Source organism: Lagopus leucura, unplaced genomic scaffold, assembly GCF_019238085.1.
Source record: "Lagopus leucura isolate 7727_CA_CO unplaced genomic scaffold, USGS_WTPT01 Super-Scaffold_100002, whole genome shotgun sequence".
In the NCBI taxonomy this organism is placed as follows: Eukaryota; Metazoa; Chordata; class Aves; order Galliformes; family Phasianidae; genus Lagopus; species Lagopus leucura.
In genome coordinates, this window is record NW_024962263.1 from 20,241,629 (window position 1) to 20,261,803 (window position 20,175).

Here is a 20,175-nt window from a genome sequence, read left to right on the forward strand (position 1 = left end):
GGTGCAGTGTTCCTCCTACTACAGTCTTAGCAAAGCCTTACAATGGCAACAGTATTTCTCAGTTTCTACCAGAAATGCCTCACCAGATTCATCCTCCAATTATGTTTGCTTTTTTTTCCATGGCTGCATCACATTGCCAGTCAGACATTTGGCAACGCATTAATACACCCACTCTAACTGATGAACTCCTGGCTTGTGGCAGAAATTCTTGTTATTAGTCCCCAGTATTTGGTTTGGCATTTTATACTTTGTTTTCATCCCCTTTTTATTACACAAGTTTCAAAGTCATCTGTACTGATGGTGCTTGATACATTTGCATCCTTAACAGTTGTAAGTGCATATTCATACTCTTTGTGATGTGGTGAATAAAAATTAATGAAAATAGTAAAGAATATCAGCTTGATCTTAGGGAGCTCTGCCAGTAAATTCATTTGAGACCAGAGCATCCCCATCTGACATTGCTGATTGCATTTCTCTTTGAGCCAGTCCCATAAGCAATTCAGAGGTCTGCTTCTAATCCATGTAATTATTCAGTCTGATGAATCCTCTCATATATGATACCATATCAGATGCTGTTACCTAATCAGTTTTTACAAACACTGGCATGACAAATTAATTAAACCCCCCGCAATTTCATGCACTGGTTCTTTCAAAGTTCTGAAATGTAGACTGTGTAGCTGTTGTTGTTGTTGTCTGGACTTGGCATTAAGCTTGCTGAGTGTAGCTTCTATCCTCAGTTCCTTTGTTCAACGTGGCTCTATTTGCTGAAAATGTAGTGAAGGATTCTTTTAATTTTCAGATGATGTTTGTTATTGTTTGAAACATTTGAAGTAATAAAAAGAGGAGGAGAATATTCTGCTTTGGTGACCGTTTTCTGAAGTGTTAGTCATGACTTTTTCTCTTGTGCTGTCACTGCTTGAAGATTTTCTCCTTTTTTTTCCTTTGTTTTCACTGTTGTGAAGGCAAGCTTGGTTGTTTACTTCATGTGGGCAAAGTATGTAAGATGGTCAGAGTGCATGGGAGTATCAGTTCCAGGAATACTCCCACAGAGCCATCCAAAGGCATCTGCAGTAAACTGGGGTTTTCAAGAGCTGAAACCCGCAGTCCTGCTTCCCACTGACTTGGTGGCATTCCACCATGAGATCCAGTCACCTAGAAAATAAAATGTGTCTGTCCAACCCAGTAGGGTTGTGTAAAGGACACTTGCAGTATGTATGCAGCTTTGTTTCCCCAGTTTGCTTCATGATCCTGTCATTACTGCTGTCAATAGAGATACAGAGGCATCGCTTCTGCAGAGGTAAGGGGAAAATGATGAATCTTTAGCTCTGCCAAAGCCTTGCCTTGTAACCAGTGTTTGTTGGGACGTCCTGAAGTCTATTCTTGCGTAAGCCTAATGAGCCTTTTCTCACAGCATCTTCCAAACCTCTCTCTGTTCCACATATCCCCCTTCCGCAAGACCAGACAAATATTTCTATATGTTTTGCTGCCTTCCAACTAGCAACAAATTGTGACTCTTTGCTTTCCTGTTGCAGGCATACTTGTGAGCTGGTGAGCTCAGTAAGCATGCTGAATTCATAGTGCTGGGTCAGCAGCAGTCAGAAGAGCTCACTCACTTGTTAGCAAATCAATGAATGCTCTTACAAAAAATATTTTTAATGTCATGAAACATCGCGACTTAGACTCAAAATGGAATTTTAGATTCCAAATGGAAGAACTATTTTTGCATTAACTATGTTTCTCTTCCTTCCTTGAAAACTTATTTATTTCAAACAACCCTGTCCTTAAAAGAAATTGTTATCTTTAGGGATGTGACATAATACTGTCACAAAAATAAATAGCAAAGGTTTAATGTAGTAATATCAGGTTCTCTTGGAGCAGGAAAAATAAAATTTCTGGTTAAAAACAAACTACTGAAATATTCTCTTGTACCGATGTTTTGTACAGTTATTCTGTCTGTTGTTCAGTTTATTCATTTGCTCTGGACAAAGAACAGACCTGGAGAGCTCACAGTTTGGGAGCTTGGCAAAGTCTTACCAAAGGCTCTCAGAATCAAAGTTCCTGTGCATTTGCCTGTGCAGCTGTAGCACCTCAGCTAGCACTCAGCATGCAGTAGTGCAGAACAAAGCCTGTTATGTTCCTGGATGCTTTAAGCCACTTTAGTTCTTCAAATCTCTGGAGAAAACCTGTAATCCTAATCTGAGCCAGTGTTTCAGATGAAATAAATAAATAAATGCCACTTAAACCATTCCTTCATCATTGAACTACCTAACTGAAATTCTCCAGATAAACATTGCTTTGAAATGTAAACTTGCCTGGAAGATTACGTCACCTTTATGAACATGAGAATTTGGGACAGAAAACAAAGACTGTTATTCAACTGAAACTTCAGGAATGTTTAGCTAGACAGCTATAAGATAAACATGTTCTTAATACATCAATATTCAACAATGCCAAACTTATCAGCACTACTTTATGCAGAACTGTGCTGCTTCCCGCTTTCCATTCCTTATACCGTTTTATCCACTTGAGTTTGTGAGGCTGGACAGGATCAGTGGGGGGGTCTCAAAGCTCAATACATCCTTCCATGTCTTCCGGCAGAATACCTGGGGAAACAAAAGCAGTCAAGAAAAATTCTTCCTCAAGGAAAAAGTGCTTTTTGGGCTGCTGTGAGTTCAGGAGCAACAGGATCAGGTCTTACCACATACATAAAACAGCACTTTATATACATTTATGTTCCATTCATGAAGTGCAAGCTGGAAAAAAAGAGTTACTGCCGCTTTGTTTCCAGTTTGAGCCTCATCTCAGGAAGTCTGGGGAGACCTTATTTCAGCCTTTCAGTATTAAAGAAAGCTTATAAGAAAGATTGTGAGACTTTTTACTAGGGCCTGCAGTAAGTGAGAGGACGAGAGAAAATGGTTTTAGACTAAAAAAAGTGTCTTTTAACATCTAAATGTTAAAAGATGTTAGAAGGAAATTCTTTACTCAGAGGGTGGTGAGGCACTGGATGAGGCTGCCCAGAGAAGCTGTGGATGCCCAGTCTCTGGAGGTGTTCAAGGCCCTGGGCAGCCTGGTCTTTTAGGAGATTCCCCTGCCCAAGCAAGTCTGGATGATCTCTAAGGTCCCTTCCAACCACACTATTCTATGATTTACTGATTCTATAAGTCTGTGTTGCTATCATAAAATTTTAATTAGAAAGCATAATAGCGTTTAATCTTTATTCCCTGTGCTTAGTTTGTAGCATTTCTGATGCTTCTGCACTTCTGAGATTCTTCTGACAAGCTGGCTTGATATTTAATGTTGCTTTCTGTCACGTCAGTTAGTACCTGCCCTTATGCTCACTGCAAGAGTGATTATTTTCCTGCCACAGGCAGTAAGGATGGTCCTTGCTAGGTTTGAGAACTGGCATAGGCTGAACATTGGCATTGAGAGTCATGTTACAAAAGCATGAAGCGTGAAGACAGTGCCAGTTCATCCTGTCACAGCTGTCTGAGGTTTAGCAGAAAACTTTGGCTTTTAGCATCATTGATAGTACACATTGGTAGATCTTCCTCCAAAAGTATGAGAGCAAACACAACTGTGCTAGCCCAAATTGAGGCTCAGAATTTGATTCCCAAATAAATACCACGTCTGAAAAATTTAAAACAATTGTTCTTTGTAATATGCTTTTCAGGGTTACAAGATAAGTACACAGCTGAGCTTCAGAGCAGAATTGCCTTTTAATTTTACAGTTGCTATAATTCAAGGCTCTTCAGTTATAAAGCCCCCAACTTTCAGGAAGAAAAGGCTTAATCCACTGGATACCACTGTGACAAGCATCTGCTTCCTCGAAGGCATCTTTATTAAAGGAATCAAGATAGCCTCCTGAGGAAGAGACATCATAAAAGCCCTATAATAAAAAACAATACCTTATTTTCCTTAAACCCTTTTGACCAACATCAGCAGCTTTGTTAGTGGCTTCAATGTTCTTTTGTTTGGAATGAAATAAGTCATGTAGGTAAAGAAGTATTCACCCAGATTTTGACTGGATTTGTTTATGAGATTGTTTATTGACTCACGGAATTATTTCAGCTCAGTTCCTTTTATAAAGTGAGATTTTGGCAGTCTTGTGTGGAGTTGAGAAGTCATGTTGGCAGCTTAAATTTGAAGTGACAACAGTCACTTCACTTCCTCCACTTTTACATCACCTATGTATTTCCCACAATATGGTACACTAAAACTAGGTAGAAACAAAAAATGTCCTCCAATAATAAAGTCTCTTCCAAAAACAGAGCACAAGTGCTAAAGGAGTTGCCTTATAGATGAGGAGGCATGTATGAGTAGATAAAAGCACAAAGGAGAAGTTCTATTGAAATGATATCGCATACCTCTGAGTTTATGAAAATACAGTCCTTTTGTTGTATTTGAAGCACTTTGATCTTAGCCAATGGCAAGGCAAGGGGTAATTTGCAGTGCTTTTAAAGCTAATTAATCTGTCTCATGCAAGGTCCAAGACTTTAGGGTGTCCAGAATCCACAAAGGGCTGACTGAGCAGCTGCTGTGTGTGTGAGCAGCTGCTCCACTCTTGAATGCAGGCTGCAGAGAAAGGCCGTGGAGGATGGGATGGGCAAGAGGAAGAAAGTGTGAAGGGCCAAGCATTGGAGAAGAGACAACAGTGAGCAGATTTTTTCTACCATCAACTGCACTTTGGTAGAGTGCATGATCACGTAAAGAAAACTGAATCTGTTGCTCTTGGGTTAACTCACAAGAAAGAAACCCATTAGGATTTCTGTGCTACTCACTAAGAGCAGCTTTACAGGTGTACTTTCCTGTGTTTGGACTCTGGGGCTCAGGGGGAGTTAAGAACTCTACTGTACACTGTCAAGACAGAGTAACCAATTTCAGGAAATTCACCGCCTACAGTAAATCTAGGATGACCTGAGGGAAAATGCTCTTTTTGAGTCATCTAACCTGAAGCAAAAACCCAGAGTGATTATTTCAGATCCGGAGTCCCATCAAAAGAGCTGTCTTTCCTCTAAAGTTCAAGAGAAACAGGTAAGCTTTGTCAAGATTGTTTCAAATTAACCTCTTTCTGAAGAACACATTATTTTCTTCTGCTCTCACTTGAGAACCTTTATCTCTGTTTCAGAAGCCTATAACAAATGGCTTCAGAATGCAGACCTCCCTGTCATGGACACCAGGTTGCAGGAGAGCCAGCACTGCTCCTAGGTGCTGGTGATTTTCAGTTGCACTGAAGAAAGTCAGGAGCCCTCCTTTGCCTGGGCTCTGATTCAGAAACAGTGGCAGCACTTACCTGCTTTTGGAGGATCTATTAGGATTGATACCAGAGACTGCGAGAACTGTAAAACCATTTTGGAAACAGATCTAAGAGGAGATAACTTGCTTGATGTACCAAGCTCACAAGCATGCTGTTTCTTCATATCCAGCCACTTTACAGCCTAATTAACCTACATTTTACGTGAGTAGCAGGAACCTTAGTCTAGATTTTTGGCTCTTTGGAGCAAAGAGTTTCAAATAGATAGAAAAGATAAGTGCTAAGCAGCATCTCTGAAATTTCTTAAGTCTTGAAATAGAAAACTATGATTTTACACTTCTGGTAAGCTGGTTTTGAAATCTCTTTTTAGGATCACGACTTCCAAATGACAGTGCATTTGGAGGCACTGTGGGACCACCCCACCAAACTCCTACAGCTCTTAGAGAGCTCTACTTTCTAGACTAGAGTACTTTCACTCCAGTGGAATGTAAGCCGGTTTTACCTCATTTTCCTGAAGACCAAAAGCCTTTATTAGTCAAAACCAGCCCAGACTAATTTGTTCCTGATCTCCACCTTGAGACTCAACAGTCTCTGTGCGTTTCTGACACTTCCCAGAAGTGTTCTACAGTCACTGTGGTTATCCTCATTTCAGTTCTACCACGTGAGTCAAAAAGGAGTCCTGCCAGGATCACCATGTTTTGTTGGCTTTGTGCTTGCTTCTGCAGTGTTTATATTCTAGTGCCTCACCCCTACAAGACCTTCATTATATTTACCCCAAGTTGGTAATGCCCACTGTAGTCCAAGCTACTTCTCTTAGCATTATGACAATTAACAGGTTGTTTTGGGAGCATTCACACTTTGTCTCAACCACACTGTGTGGCTGAACAAAGCCCAGCAGCCAGGCAAAACGGACTTGGATTTCACCAGTGCAGAAGCTGGAGTCCATGAAAGCATGGTGAGAAGCAGGACAACTACCTTCTTATCAGTCTGTCTCATCTTATTTTAAAAGGTTGTATCCAGTGAGAATATTATTCCAGTTAGACACTCAGTGATTTTAAGTCATCCATTTCCTTACTTCTGGATTTGAAAATTGGTAACATATGTAATGAAGAAGACTACCTACTACTCTTTCATACGTTGTGCAGAGGCCTGACCAGAAGAGCAGTCATCTGCCACAGCCCCCCAACACCCAGGCCATTCTTATTTTGCTTTCTGAGTCATGTAGCACCCTGTTTCCATAAAGTTGGAGGAGTTGCAATCTCTTTTCTGTTTTTTTCCATAACTGCTTTTTTTTTTTTTTTTTTGCTCTCACTGATGTGCAGCGAAGTGCGCAGGATCTAAAAAATTAAATCAGCACAGCTAAAATTTATCTCTGAGCAGCTTTAATATGAAATATAAAATTGGCTTTGGATGGGCATCCTGCCATGATTCTTACTGAGGGGGAGAGAGTCGAGTTGAGCATCACACTACTGAAGAGCAGGGATTGAATAATTGAGCTGGCTTGCTTTTATAGTGTAGTACAGACTATTAGCAAGTTTTAATCAGTGAATTCTTCAAAACACTGCTGTCTACAAAAACAATGGATTAAAACTTATCCTTTGCTGAAATCTTCAAAGCCAGAGGATAAAACACAATGTAAGGTACAAGGCTGGAAAAAAAGAAAAAAAAAAGGATAAAAAAAAGACTCCTTTGCAAAGCTTTGGGTGCACAAATAATAAAGGAGGCAATGTTAGCACATACAATTGATAACCTGTAGCCAGCTGTATTTTGCCTAAACAAAACTTGAAAACTGAGGAAGGTGAGTGGGGTGGTGTACACAGATCCAACTGCGGCTTGTATCTGTGAAAATCTGCCCAAATTGCCTGTGTTCTGCCTCACTGTACTGACAACTCAGGGCAATAAAGCAGAAGTCAAATAGCATGCTTTGTCTTAGCTTTGCTTTTTGAAACTGTGCGTGTTAACAGCTTACATCGTGTCATCAGAAAATGTATCAGAAGAAACTAATGGCTTCATTCTTGGGGTTTGACAATAGGGTTTTAATACCCTACTGCCTGCATAACTTGCACACATATTCTGTCCTCATTCATCTGTTTATTTATGAGCAATGTTTGTCTACCTAGAGTAATAGAATAATATTCTCACTGAATGCGTCCATTTTAAAGCATGATGAGACAGACTGATAAGAAGCTGTGACTCAGAGAAAACTTACAAGGCAAAATTATCTGCTGTACTAGAATATTTCAGCATTACCTTTATTTAAGCTTCTGGAAATTTGTCGGTTCTTACTGAACTTAGCAAGTCAAGGTTTTGTGCTTGTGTGAGATAAGTGAAAATGAGCTGTAAGGTTTAACTGTCCAGTTCAAATAGAGAAGTGTAAGGGAAAGAGTTAGTAGAAGAACCTGCTTTGCTGTTGAAATAGTGTGTTTTAATAAAAAGGAATGATTACATTTCAAGGTCAAATGAAATGTAAGAATGAGAAAGGCGGTCAGTAAAGATAGATAGTTTTATGGTTAGAGTTAAGTTTGCAGTAAGCGCAGGGCTAAATGAGCATTGAGCTTATTTGTTATGCATAAAATAACTCGTGACAAGTGGTGCACTCTGAAGGTGTCTGAAGAGATGCTATTAGACAACAGAACCCATTTGAGAATTACTATGGCAACATTGACAGCTCCTCAGCAGAGAAGCCCATCCGCTACATGTCTGATTGCCCCTTGAGCTGGAGGTGATTTAATGTATTTCTGAGTTTGGATTTTATGAACCCTGGGTAGACATCTCAGATTAGATTAAGCGCCAAATTTCACAACATACTTAGCATAATTAAGAAAGCTCTTGTGATTGCACTTATTGTTAAAATTCCCCTCTGCCAGATACAAAGAAATAGATTTGCAAGGCTTGCTACACCTCCCTGTGCATTTCCAAGTCTCTTTCCCTGAGGAAAACACTGACCAGTTACTAGATAAGGAATTCTTAGTGAAAGCATTAGCCAAGGCTTTGGTGAAGATACAGGAGTGTTAACATTGCCTGTCTCTAAAGTTGTTCCATCCGAGTATATTAAGGCAGAAATCTTTTTTGTATCTCTGTGTAACATACATGTTCTCAAGAGGTACAGAGGAAAAAACTGAAACACTGATATGTTTTCCATTTCTCCCCTTTACTATTATCCTGTTAGGACAGAGCATATGTAGCTTGATTGCGTTTCAGTTTAATTAGTATTTTACCTTCATTTCCGTTACTGTGGAAGGTCATTTATAATAATAGCAGCAATTGAGCTTGCAGCTGCCATAAGATCCCATAAGCAATAGCAGTCGTTCTCCCCTGGCTTCCTGCTGTCCTTTGTCAGAGAGGGTATTTTCTGCCTTGCTCACACAGAAATACTGCTGGGTTCCCCTTATGGAAGATAACTGTCTTCATAAAGGGTTCCCAATTTCTAGATGAACCTTGCAGTTATTTGTGCTCCACATACACTGGAAATGTCTGGAAAAAAACATGTGCAATAATTTCATTGTGAGTTAACTTGTTGACTTCATGTCATTGGATACTGAGAGAAATAGTCGAGCTATTTTTAAAAGGAAATGTTAGCCAATCCTGTAAACACCACCTGCAAGAACCGGCAGAGAAGTTCAAGGTTCTCAGAACTTAGGCTGTGGGCATAGATGATTTTCTAAGAGAAGAAATTTGCTTCGCAGAAACTTTGCCAGTTTACCTTTCTGTCTTCCTGCACTCCCACATCTTTTTCACCCACTTTCCATTTATTTTAAGCAGGTACTTTGGGTCAGAGTCTAGAGGCAGAATCACTGGCATAGTGAGACTTTTGCTTTCAGCAGGTATCGGAAAATGCTGTAATAACTGGAAGTGCTTCAAAGCATGTTTTGCAATACATTCACCAGTCCTAGAGAAAGGAAATCATTGTCACTCTTCAGAGTTTGTTTCCAATTCAACTGAATAGCCTTAATCTCATCCTAAGCAAATAACTGGTATAAAAAATAAGAATGGAAGGGAAAGATGAACAGATACAAATGAAGGGTTTTCTTACTGGTGTCACAGAGTTAATTTACAACAGATGTTTCCAACAGCGGAAACAATTTGCACTTAGGCTGGTAAACTGGGTGCCCTCTATTTCTCTGTCCTGAACAATTAAGACATGAGCTAATCTGGCAGCTCTACTCCCACCATTACTAGTACTCACACCTAACAAACTGCTTTGTGCAGCTGGCAGCATGCTGGAGAGAACAGCTGGTTCATGACAGACCTTCACCAGCCCTGTTCTGTGCTCCTGACAGCAGCTGATGGGAATCACAGACCTCAAATCTCGTCTGCTCAACTGAAGTTGAGAAGAGCCCTAGCACATAAGTAACAGCTTTGTGCTGGGCCACATGAGGAGATAAGTGCTTGAAGAGTGCATTTAAAGAGAGTGAATGATTGTGTAGTGCACTAAGTACACCTAACAGTACTGCTGTACTGTGTGTTTAGGGACAGCTGGACAAGTTCCCACCTCTCAAGTCAGGCACAGAAGTCTTATTTGATTGTTATATATATTTTTGTAATTATGGCAGCTTTGACATGGGCTTTATAGATTGTTCTTTCCTTTTTTTTTTTTTTTCTTTTCTTTTTTTTTTTTTTTTTTTTTTTTTGGACATAATGCAGCACTGATTACAATGAAAGACCCAATGACCCAGCTGCAGTTATTTGCCTTTCATTATAAGTTCTGCCGTATGCCAAGCCAAGAATTTTGTGTACTTGCTCAGCAGTCTCCTTACTTCTTCTGTCTCCAGTGGGAGAGAGAACATTTACCCAAGCTGAATGAACAAAGTCTGGAGACACTTGCTTCAATTTGCTTTAGTCTTTCAGTGTGTACAAGTGATGCTCATTAAATAGCAGAGGCTTAATCACACATACATGATGAAGCTTACAAGGAGCTCTGAATGACTTGGGAAGTTTCATTGACAAAGGAAGGATTGGAGTTTGCAAGCTACATTTACAGTCTTTGGCTGCCTTCAGATGAGTTTGAACCACACTGTGGAAGGGAGAGACAGGCAGACAACTAAAGATGACCTCTTCATAATTCTGACATTATCAACTTTTGAGTGACTATCTTACACTTAGTACAGCTATAAGAGGATTTAGGCAAAAAACCATTATGGTGCAGTGAGTATCTTCCTTTAAAGTCCCATAATTCTAAACCATTTTGGTCCCTTTCCACACATTGTCACTGGGCCTGAACTTCACCCTCTTCTGCAATCAGAACATCCTGGCCGTGTACCACTTGAACTAAATTTTTCAAAGGATTATTTCTGAAAGAGATTGGCTGTTCATGTTACAGAAGGTTCCCCTAGCAGGAGATCCATTTTAGGGAGGTTCCACTACTTAGGTGCACCAAACACCAAAACATCTGTTTGCAGAGCTATACTCCAGCAAAGTAACCCACCAAGTAACCCGCCCCTTCCAGCTAATTGCCAGTTCTGGCATGGTAAAATCAGTAAATCTAAACAGAAGCATCAGTAGGTTAATCTCTAGAGCTGCTATGAAGTGGTAGAGTATTCCTTGTGGTGGTACTATAACATCTTGCTACAATATTGACAGCTTAGAATTCAGTTGCTGGCTGTCACAATGAACTGTGTGTAATTATTTCGTACCTTTGAAAAATGAGAGGAACTGCCAATTAGTTGTTTTCCAAGTGTGGCATCTTAATCACTAACAAAGCATGGGGAGTGTACAGAAATAGGGGAGCTGAAGCAATAAAAGTAAATTTTATGGTTCTGATGTCCCACATGCTTTTCACAAGAGCCAAGAAAGGAGAATAAATCGCTTCACAATTGCAGAGAGAAAGAAATCTCATAGGCTTCTTCAATCCATGAGAAGAGAAGTGCTTTCACTTTCGCTAAAGGTAGAGTTTCCTTGTTCTGGCAGCTTAAGGACATGAACCTACCTGGTCTTTGCTATGGGGTGCTTGGCCTTCAGTGCTCCAAGCATAATGCTCAGGAGCACACGCAATACAGCTGGAAAAACTGACAAGATTTTTGTGCAGTTCAAAGTAGTCTAACAGGTTCTGCTAAACCAGGAAGCTGATAGATAGCAGATGGTTGGCCAAATTTTGGTCTATTGAATTACTGACAAGATCCTTGGTGAAAGACAGCAGCAAAGTGGTACAAAGCAATGATACTGTGGAGCCTGCTGAAAAGAAGGGGTAAATATGAGAGAACATAAATTGACTGAAAGTAGGAGTGTGGGCCATAGCTGCATGGCCATGGATGTTCTGATTCACTTCCAATTGCATGCTTAGATTCAGGTGCAGATGTCTTCTGCAACATCTCTCATTGCAGCCCTGGGCAGCCTGCCCTAAGTTGGCCCCTAAAGATCCCTTCCACCTGGACCAGTCTGTACACGATAAGAAGATGTGATCAGGGAAACAGTGGCAATATCCATTTCAGAAGCACAGAGTTGTGAGGAATTCATCAGCAGAGACAGAGTGAATACTAATAAAATGGCAATATACTGGAGTTCCAGACTGACAGGCGCAGGACCTGCGTAGATTAAATTTGCTGCATGCATACAAACAAGTGTTATAACAGTCTTTGCAGAGATTTAATTTATAAACATGAGAAAATATGATTTTATGAAATAAGCAGCTGATAGTAAATCAGCTTGTTTTTTACTTTGGGGATATAATGGAGGAAAATAAAGATCCAGTAGCCACAAGGCTTTCTGTGGGAAATGAAGAACAGAAGGAACGCTGCTGCAGATACTGTATCACTTGTGATTAAGGCAAATATTCTTTGTATCTATGTATGCGATATTATTTTGTATCATCCCTGGTGTTTTCTACCACTTAGAAGTAATCAAAATGGAATTTGGTGAAAAAATAATAGCAATTCCTCAGGGCATTTTGAAACAAGAGGGAGCAGACCTCCCAGTGTTATATGTCTCAGTTTATGTCTCAGTTTTATTTGTCTCTGCTCGTAGGTTTAGAAATATAAATAGTTTTTGAGAGAAAGTGTGTCCCTGGCTACCACATGAAGAATATCTGAAGACAAATAAATGCAAACTGGAGCTAGCTGTACTCTGGTAGCAACCAGTTGTCTTTATGGTAAAACTGCATTTTGCTCTCAGGGATAACCTGAATGAAAAGCTTGCATGCCGTTTTGAGAGCAAAGGATCTCCCTTGTGAGTTTTACTTCAAATAGATTTTGTTCAGCTGATTAATTAACATCAGCCAGGGAGTACCAGGGAGGTCACAGTGCAGGGGAGCAGCTTGGGCATGTTGATTCTGCTTCTGTCCTGTGCTGCTGTGAGCACTCCTTACCTAAAAAAGGCCAGGAAAGTCAATGCCTGTAGTCCTCCTCAAGGAATGAGATCCTCTGCCACAGTCAGCAGAAGCAGCAATGGTTTAGGTCTGCTTCCTGCTTATGTCAGTGACACACATTCAGTGGACATTTGCTGAGGAATGCATCCTGAAGAGCTTCCCACTATCATGGTTCATGGCTCTTTCGACTTCAGGATCAGTGCTCTCCACCTCTCTGGGATAAAGACCATCTCCAGCAACCCATTCACTCCTCCAGTGTTGTGAATGTTCTGGCACTTTGTCAAATGTTTTGAGTGAAGAACATTTTGGTTTCACCACTGTAGTTTATTTCCCGTGATTATCTTCTGATTTGTTGTTTGATTATTCTCTGCCTTATTCTGCTGGTTATTGTATCTACGTGCAGGCACTGAGTGCCCTCAGGTAGTGTGCCTTATCTAATTTCCCACCATTAGCTCTTACAGTGAGAAGGGTTCCCTTTTTCACCGAGTGCACTGTGCCACAGCTGCCCTATGTCTCCTGAATGCCTGTTAGAAAGTGCTGTTCCCTCATGTACCTCTGGTCAATGGAAACCAGTCAGTGCTTGAAAATTATGTTATTTTGTGTTTAGAGTCTTTATTTAAACTTCTTCCAGGACACACTTTCTTACGGCTTTGACACGAAGTGAGTGAATAGTGTCAACAAGTAAAATCATGAGCCTGGTGATGGTCACAGAGTACCCTGCATTCAGATAAGAGTAGAAGTCTTGCAAAAATGCTTGTTCTTGCTTTTCTTTTCTAGGCCAGTTTTTTGTTTGTTTGTTTGTTTGTTTGTTTGTTTTGTGAGTTTGTTGTTGTTGTGTTTTGTTTTATTTTGAGGAGGGCTGTTAGGAAGCAACAAGAGATAAAAAACCCTTCAACCCACATTTTCAGGACAGCCCCAATGGTCTCCAGAAACCAGACACCACACCACTGGGCTGTGGAGTTGTCAATTGTAGCTTGCTGCTGGCAGTTCCATGGGCTGGGATGATCTGGCCACGTGCAGAAGTGTGGGCAGGGACAGCCAAGTGATGGCATGGCTGCTCCCTGGTACAGGCCTCAGCACAGAAGCACGGAGGGTGTTCTGGTAAGGGGCCAAGAGGAGCTGGCCTTGGATGGCCCTTCAGTTATCTAGCATGTGATCAACAACAAAGGCACATAACACTGAACACTTATTAGTCATTGTTTCTAACTACAAGGTCAGACACTTCTACCTCCTCAGGGCTGTCTCTTTCAAATTGTTTGGAAAACCTTCTTGAGCCAGAATAAATGTCTGAGAGACAACTCCAGTTTCTCCCACCTCAATGCCTACATCTGTGAAAGTTATAGACACAACACTTTGTTTTTGTCTAGTTACTTACCATTGGCTCCTGCCTTTATGAGCACAGTTACAGATATGGCAGCGCTCTGACAGCACTGATACAGTTGTCTGATTATTCCATGCCGATGGACTATTGGAACTGCCACATGATATTTTGGCAGTGTAGTTTGTGCAGGTGTGACTGGCAATGCTGAACTGCCAAAGACAACTGGTAAATTTGATACCAAAGACTTCAGCGTCAGGATTTACAAAATGAAAATGCTGCCAACAATTATAGAGGGATTACTAGACACTGGAGAAGGACTGTCCCTTAAGTTGGCTTGCTCTTTGACCAGGTATTTTGGCTCTTTTCCACTTTCAGAGGAGAGGGCAGGTTGGGAGAAAGGCAGGGAGAGGGAGAACATCCTATAAATGTTTCCTGAACTATTTTGTGGGAGGATCGTGTGAGAAGCGATCAAACTCTTTAGAGCTCAGAAACAGAATTTTTAGCAACAGGATATGGAGCTGTTAACTGGAACCAAACTTTTTCTGCCAATATTAGTGAGTAGTGTTGAAAGCTCATGCAAAATAGGACAAGCCAGACCTCTGCCTTTTTTCTTAACAATTGTTGCTCTTTAAATCATTGTCTTCTCATGCAAAAATTGTTTTATTCATCCATTGTGCATTTCCTAGAAATCTGATGGAGGTCACATATGTTCCTTCTAAGAAAAGGAAGCCAGCAGCAGTACCAGTTCTGAAGATGTGGCCTAGTCCTTTCTGATCTTAATGAATAGCAGCACACATTTTTTTCATTAAAAAGGGCTCAAGGTGTTTGTGTGTCTTCTAGCAAAGATCTCATCTTTCTAGTAATAACATCATATGTTATACAAGACATGGAATAGAAGTAGCTATAAATCTGGTTCCCTACCTTGTGGAGGAGTGTTTGAGCAATATGATTTACTTTGACCTGTGTAGGTCTGTGTACCTACAAGATAGTGATAAGCCTGGAAGTATTCTGTGTTTTATGATATTTCTAAAAGAGGAGTGAGAAGTGGCAGTGACTGTTTTCATTGTTTGGAGAAAAGCAGTTTACTGTGATATTTTCAGCAGCTGACAAATTAGGTTAGCTGTTCATTAAAAACTGAGGAGATTGTGCCATCACCAACAGTCTTTCTTTCAACATATGGATTTCTTAGCTCTCCCTTCAAAACTGACGTGAATGAGCCAGCTGAAAGTAGAATGGCATCTGAAATATGTATAATTGAGCTAACTTCTTGTGTAAGTATTGTCATGATTGTTATCACCATCTAGTTCTGTGATTCTTTTGGCAAGCCATATAAATCTTTGCAGAGATATGCTCTTTTGTGTGTGAAACAAATATGGAACACAGATGCTACTGATCAATTTTTATTAGTAATTTTGTGCATATAAAAAGTGTACAAAATGGAATCAGATGAAAAAAAATGGAAACCTTGCCCGGGTTTATGTTTATTTTTTTCTTTTGTGAGAGACTTAACTGAAAATCTAACAGGAAATTAGACTGGAAGTTTAATCAGCTGTGTATATCTTTCTTATAGCACCCCAAACTGACTTTTTCAATGATCTGGGATGTCTTGTGGATTTAAGGATATCAAATACGATAACTGAGCTTTAGTGGCCAAAAAAAAAAAAAAGGCTAGTTCTCTTAGAGTGCATGGAAGCAGAGGATAAAAAACATTTTGTACTGTTATCTTAAAGAAAAAAATGGAAAGTTACGGAAGCTAAACCATTTGTACACAGCTCCATTGACGGTTCATTTCTTAAGAATCTTTCCAAATAAACATTTAGAAGCATTGCTTTTTCAGAGGCAGCCTCTAGAGTATTTCATCATGTTAGCCAACTGTTCCACAGGAGTATAAATCAATGGCAGCAAACCTTTTACAAAGTCCCTTTTGGATTTTGCCAGCTTACGTTACCTGGTACACAGTCTGTGTCTGGGAAAAATTACTCAGAACTATCTGCTCAGCTATCATTTGCTGGTTTGAAAGAGATCAGCCTGTATGTAAAATCAGAGAGGAGGAGAAGGAGAAGCATTGAGTCTTTCTGTCCTTCCTAGTTAGAGTGGGACTCTGGGGTACTAGGTCCAAGGTCACACACAGCTACTTTCACTGACTTGAGCACTGTGCTCTGCAAAGGCTTGCGCCCATCTCTAAGGAGAGACCTTCATGCTGTGCCAGCTGATAATGTGGTTTCTTAAAACCACACTTCTTGCCCCAGAGACCTTGTTAGCAGTGGATTGTCTTCCTCCATGGACTGATATTCAGTAGTTGTCCAAATAAGGAAAGAAGTACTTGTACATTTGAAACTGTGCTGGAAAAGGTACTTAACTGTTTACGTGTGACAGGAAGCTTTTAAAGCGGACAACCTGAAACTGGTGAGCAGTTTCTCTTTAAGTTTAAACTGCTAGAAATGTTTCAATGTGGACAGAAGAAAAAGCTACAAGGAAGGAATCCCATACAGGAAATAATTTAAGGCTGTGTATGTATTACTGACAACAGCAACAGGGAGATATAGCATCTTAAAGTTACATTTAAATGAACAGATTATAACTCTGTTTACCTTGATACCAAATGCAGTATCGTTACAACCACCATCACAAACGGCAGCTAAACTTAACTATTCATTTCACAGGCCACATTCTTTTCCACAGATTGTTTGAGTACAGTTTGTTCACCCACTAGTGCAGTTGGCATCTGCAGATTTAATATAATTTGAAGTCTTATCAGTCCAATACATGGAGTCATCTGTATTGCAGAAAAGGTTCTGTATAGCAGCTGCAGATATTCAGTACCTAGCAGAGGGTATTTTCAAGAGGGGACAGATTTGAGCAGAACAGATGAAAACACTGGAATCATACGTCTTCAGGGCAGAGTACATTGCAAGAGAGATTTGGCAGATAAAATGGATGGAGAAATTGGTGTTTTCTACAGATTTTAGTATGCTAATGGTGCAACTTTTGTTTCAAAAATTTAAGTATATTTTGCAGAAAGAGTGATAAGAACGCTAGGAGAAATAGTAATTTCTGCTGTATGGATGTCGGGTTTTTGAAGTTGGTGCAAATTGCTTGCTTATAGGGTCTCTGCAAAAAGAAAAGAAATAGCAAAAGATTGCAAGAGAAAAAGCATGCTTGCATTAAAACTGGAAGGACTTCACCCTGATTACTTGATGATATTCTGTCTGTGCTTTGTTTGTTCAGAAAAAGCAGTGTTAGAAGTGTTGTGGAAGTGGATAGACTGAGATTTGCAGCTTGGATTGGAGAGATGTTCCTGGCAAGACAAATTGTCACAACCCTGTCAGGACAGAGCAGTTGTAACCCATAGGAGCTAAATATTTGTGAAAACAATGTCATCCTTCACGCTTTTCAAGTCTATTCCTATTTTAACAGTTTTCTGAATATATCAGATGATCGATATTGTCACACTGTATATAAAATGTATCATTCTGTCATTTGTATTCAGTATTTTACAGTCATTGTGTTGCAAGCCGAAATCTTAGACAATGCTACACTTTTTTTTGTGGTTCATTTTATCTATAAGAATGATCCATCTAGTTCTCAGTGACATTTCCTAAATATAGACCTAGAATTAATTGTTAGGTTATTTGAACCTGAATATGCACATATAGATGTGTCATATTCATTTTTAAATATGCTACAAAGTTCTGTAAATGAATATAGGATCAGAACCTTGTGAAATCATAGAAACATCTAGGCTGGATAAAACATTGAAGGCCACTGACTTCACCTTCCAAGTCCCATCACTAAACCATGCCCCTTAACACCACCTCCATGCATCTCTTAAATACCTCCAGGAATGGGCACCCCACCTGTGCCCTGAGCAGCCTGTTCCACTTTCTCTCTAAAGAAATTATTCCAAATATCCAACCTCAATCTAGATCTAAATGCATGAAAGAAGAACAGATGTGTTTAGTTATGTGTGTATTTGGGCTAGTTTTGTAATAAACATCAAGGGATATTCCCAGTTACTCAGAATAGTCTCTTATAAGAGATAGAGTAGAAAGCTCACTACACTGAAAAAACTCTTAGATCCTAAATTTCAGCATAAAGTGACGTCAGAGTTTTTTCTACCTTTGCAGATGCCTTGGGCACTGATCAATTAAGGCCTTAGTCCAATTTAAATGATATTGTATCACCTATGATTATTTGCATAATCATAAAATTACTTTAAAAGGGGAAAAAATACTGACTTCTGGTACAGCAGGGATGCCATTGAACACTTTAAAAGTGGATATCTACCTTAGTTCCTAAAGGACAATCTATCTTCAAATCTGCATGACTTGAACTTACAGTCCATATGAAATTATGAAGCTACCCATGTTACATATCACTTACTGCTGCTAAACCCAAAGAAATAAGAGTCAACTCGGGGGAAACAGCAAGAGCTGAACTTGTTCTTTCAGACACCAGCTGCAGAAGATTGTTTTGATATGCTTCCACATGTGCTGCATTATTTTCTCTGTCTTTTTCTGTTGCAACAGGCCTTGAATAGGGGCATCGCTGCTGTTAAGGAAGATGCTGTGGAAATGCTGGCCAGCTATGGGCTGGCGTACTCCCTGATGAAGTTCTTCACTGGTCCGATGAGTGACTTCAAAAATGTAGGTCTGGTGTTTGTGAACAGCAAGAGAGACAGGACCAAAGCAGTTTTGTGCATGGTTGTGGCTGGCGCTGTAGCTGCTATATTCCATACCTTAATAGGTAAGGTCACTTCAAATCTAATTAACGCATCTTTTAATTTACTTCCCTTGGCTAGTATTCAAGCTAATTAATTTGTTCTTTTATGATTTTATGGTAAGTGCAAGGGAAAGTGCAAAAGAGATGAAAGCTTGGACCACTATTGTGCCGAAGGCATGCGAATTTTCAGTAACATTTAAACAAGTTATTAAGTGTCAGATTTCACCTCCAGGGTTCACCTGCCTGGCTGCTCAATTTGCTCATCTTTTTCAGTCAAATGTGTGAGCAGAACGCTGGGAAGTTTGACAGGCTGTGTGAAGCAGATAGCTCATTTAATATAAGGTAGTGATGATCAACTCAGCAGTATCTGCCCACATTTGGCATATCGCTTTGTGACAGAACTGCAAAGTGTTTTAGGGAGATCTGTTTGTCAGAACTTAGTGGCACTGTTGGTGTGTTCCCTCTGTACTGGTCCCTTTTCTACTTATGGTACAGTACAAAATTGTAAGCTAGTAGGTGCCAACAACCTCATTAAAATATCAGGTATTACAAGTGCTGATACATCATCCACTTCTGTTGGGAATTATTTTGTGAGAAATGAAGTAGTTGCTAGGAGTACTTTATGCCAAACTGAGGTCAATTCTTTGAGTGTACTCTGAAGCAAGAAAAATACATAAGTAACCCTAAACTGGACATAAAAAGTGAAGCAACTATGGGATTTTACTGTTCCTGAGAGCCTGGAGAAATATCATATCAACCCAAGCATCAAGCAGGATGTTGGCCAAAACAATGACACGGGACCATAACAATAAAAAGCCACGTGATGTGGAAGACTTAAAATCCATCATCTCCAAGAACTGCATCAGATTGTCTGCACCTTGTCGTTCGTTCCATGGAATTGAAACCTCTGTAGCTCAACAGTGAGGAAGAGAAGACATCGGAGGAAGAAGCAGAGAGTGCATTACATTCCACAGGTACAATTCTCAAAGCTGGGAGCTCTGTGGAGAGGGAGGAGGGAGTTAATGCAATAGCCTGTGTGGAGCAAGTGTGGAGGCACTTGTTGGTTGACCAGCAGTAACTTTGAACTGCTTGGCCAGCAGCAGAGGATCACTCTATTGCTTATGAATGGAAAAGCAAGTTTGAGGGGAATTTTGAGAATTGCTGTGAAATTAGGAAGTGGTTTGGAAATGGGGCACCATTTGCTGTCAGACACTAACGCGTCTGAAGAACAGCACTTGCTCAGCATGTAGTTTCTGCCTGGATAGAGCAGGTAAACATGAATGCTCCATGCTCTTATTCTGTAACAGGGTGTCAGCTATCGTTAGTGGCTCTGTGTGCCTCCCAAGCATTCCAGTTTTCTCTATTACTTCACCACAGATACAGCAGTCGTATACAGTTTATTTTTATTCTATGTTACAGTCATAATAAATGCTTTCAATAATGGCTTACTAGACACGGCAAGTCCATGGCAGGGTTAAGCTGTTGCTAATTTTCTAACTTGAATCCATGCATTCAAGTCAATTTATTTCACCAGTATCTATTGATCTCTTCCTCAGTATGTTTACAGTTGAATCTGTTTCA

General features: G+C 40.1%; 1 protein-coding gene across 2 annotated transcripts in view; it reads left to right on the forward strand.

The window, feature by feature from the left end:
* Window positions 1–20,175, forward strand: part of ANKH (ANKH inorganic pyrophosphate transport regulator) — a 97,254-nt gene that overhangs the window by 35,384 nt on the left and 41,695 nt on the right. The window contains exon 2 of one of the 2 annotated variants that reach the window (XM_042870307.1): window positions 18,402–18,618. In XM_042870307.1, coding sequence (XP_042726241.1) covers window positions 18,402–18,618 — 217 coding nt within the window. The other variant, XM_042870308.1, reaches the window with a different exon arrangement.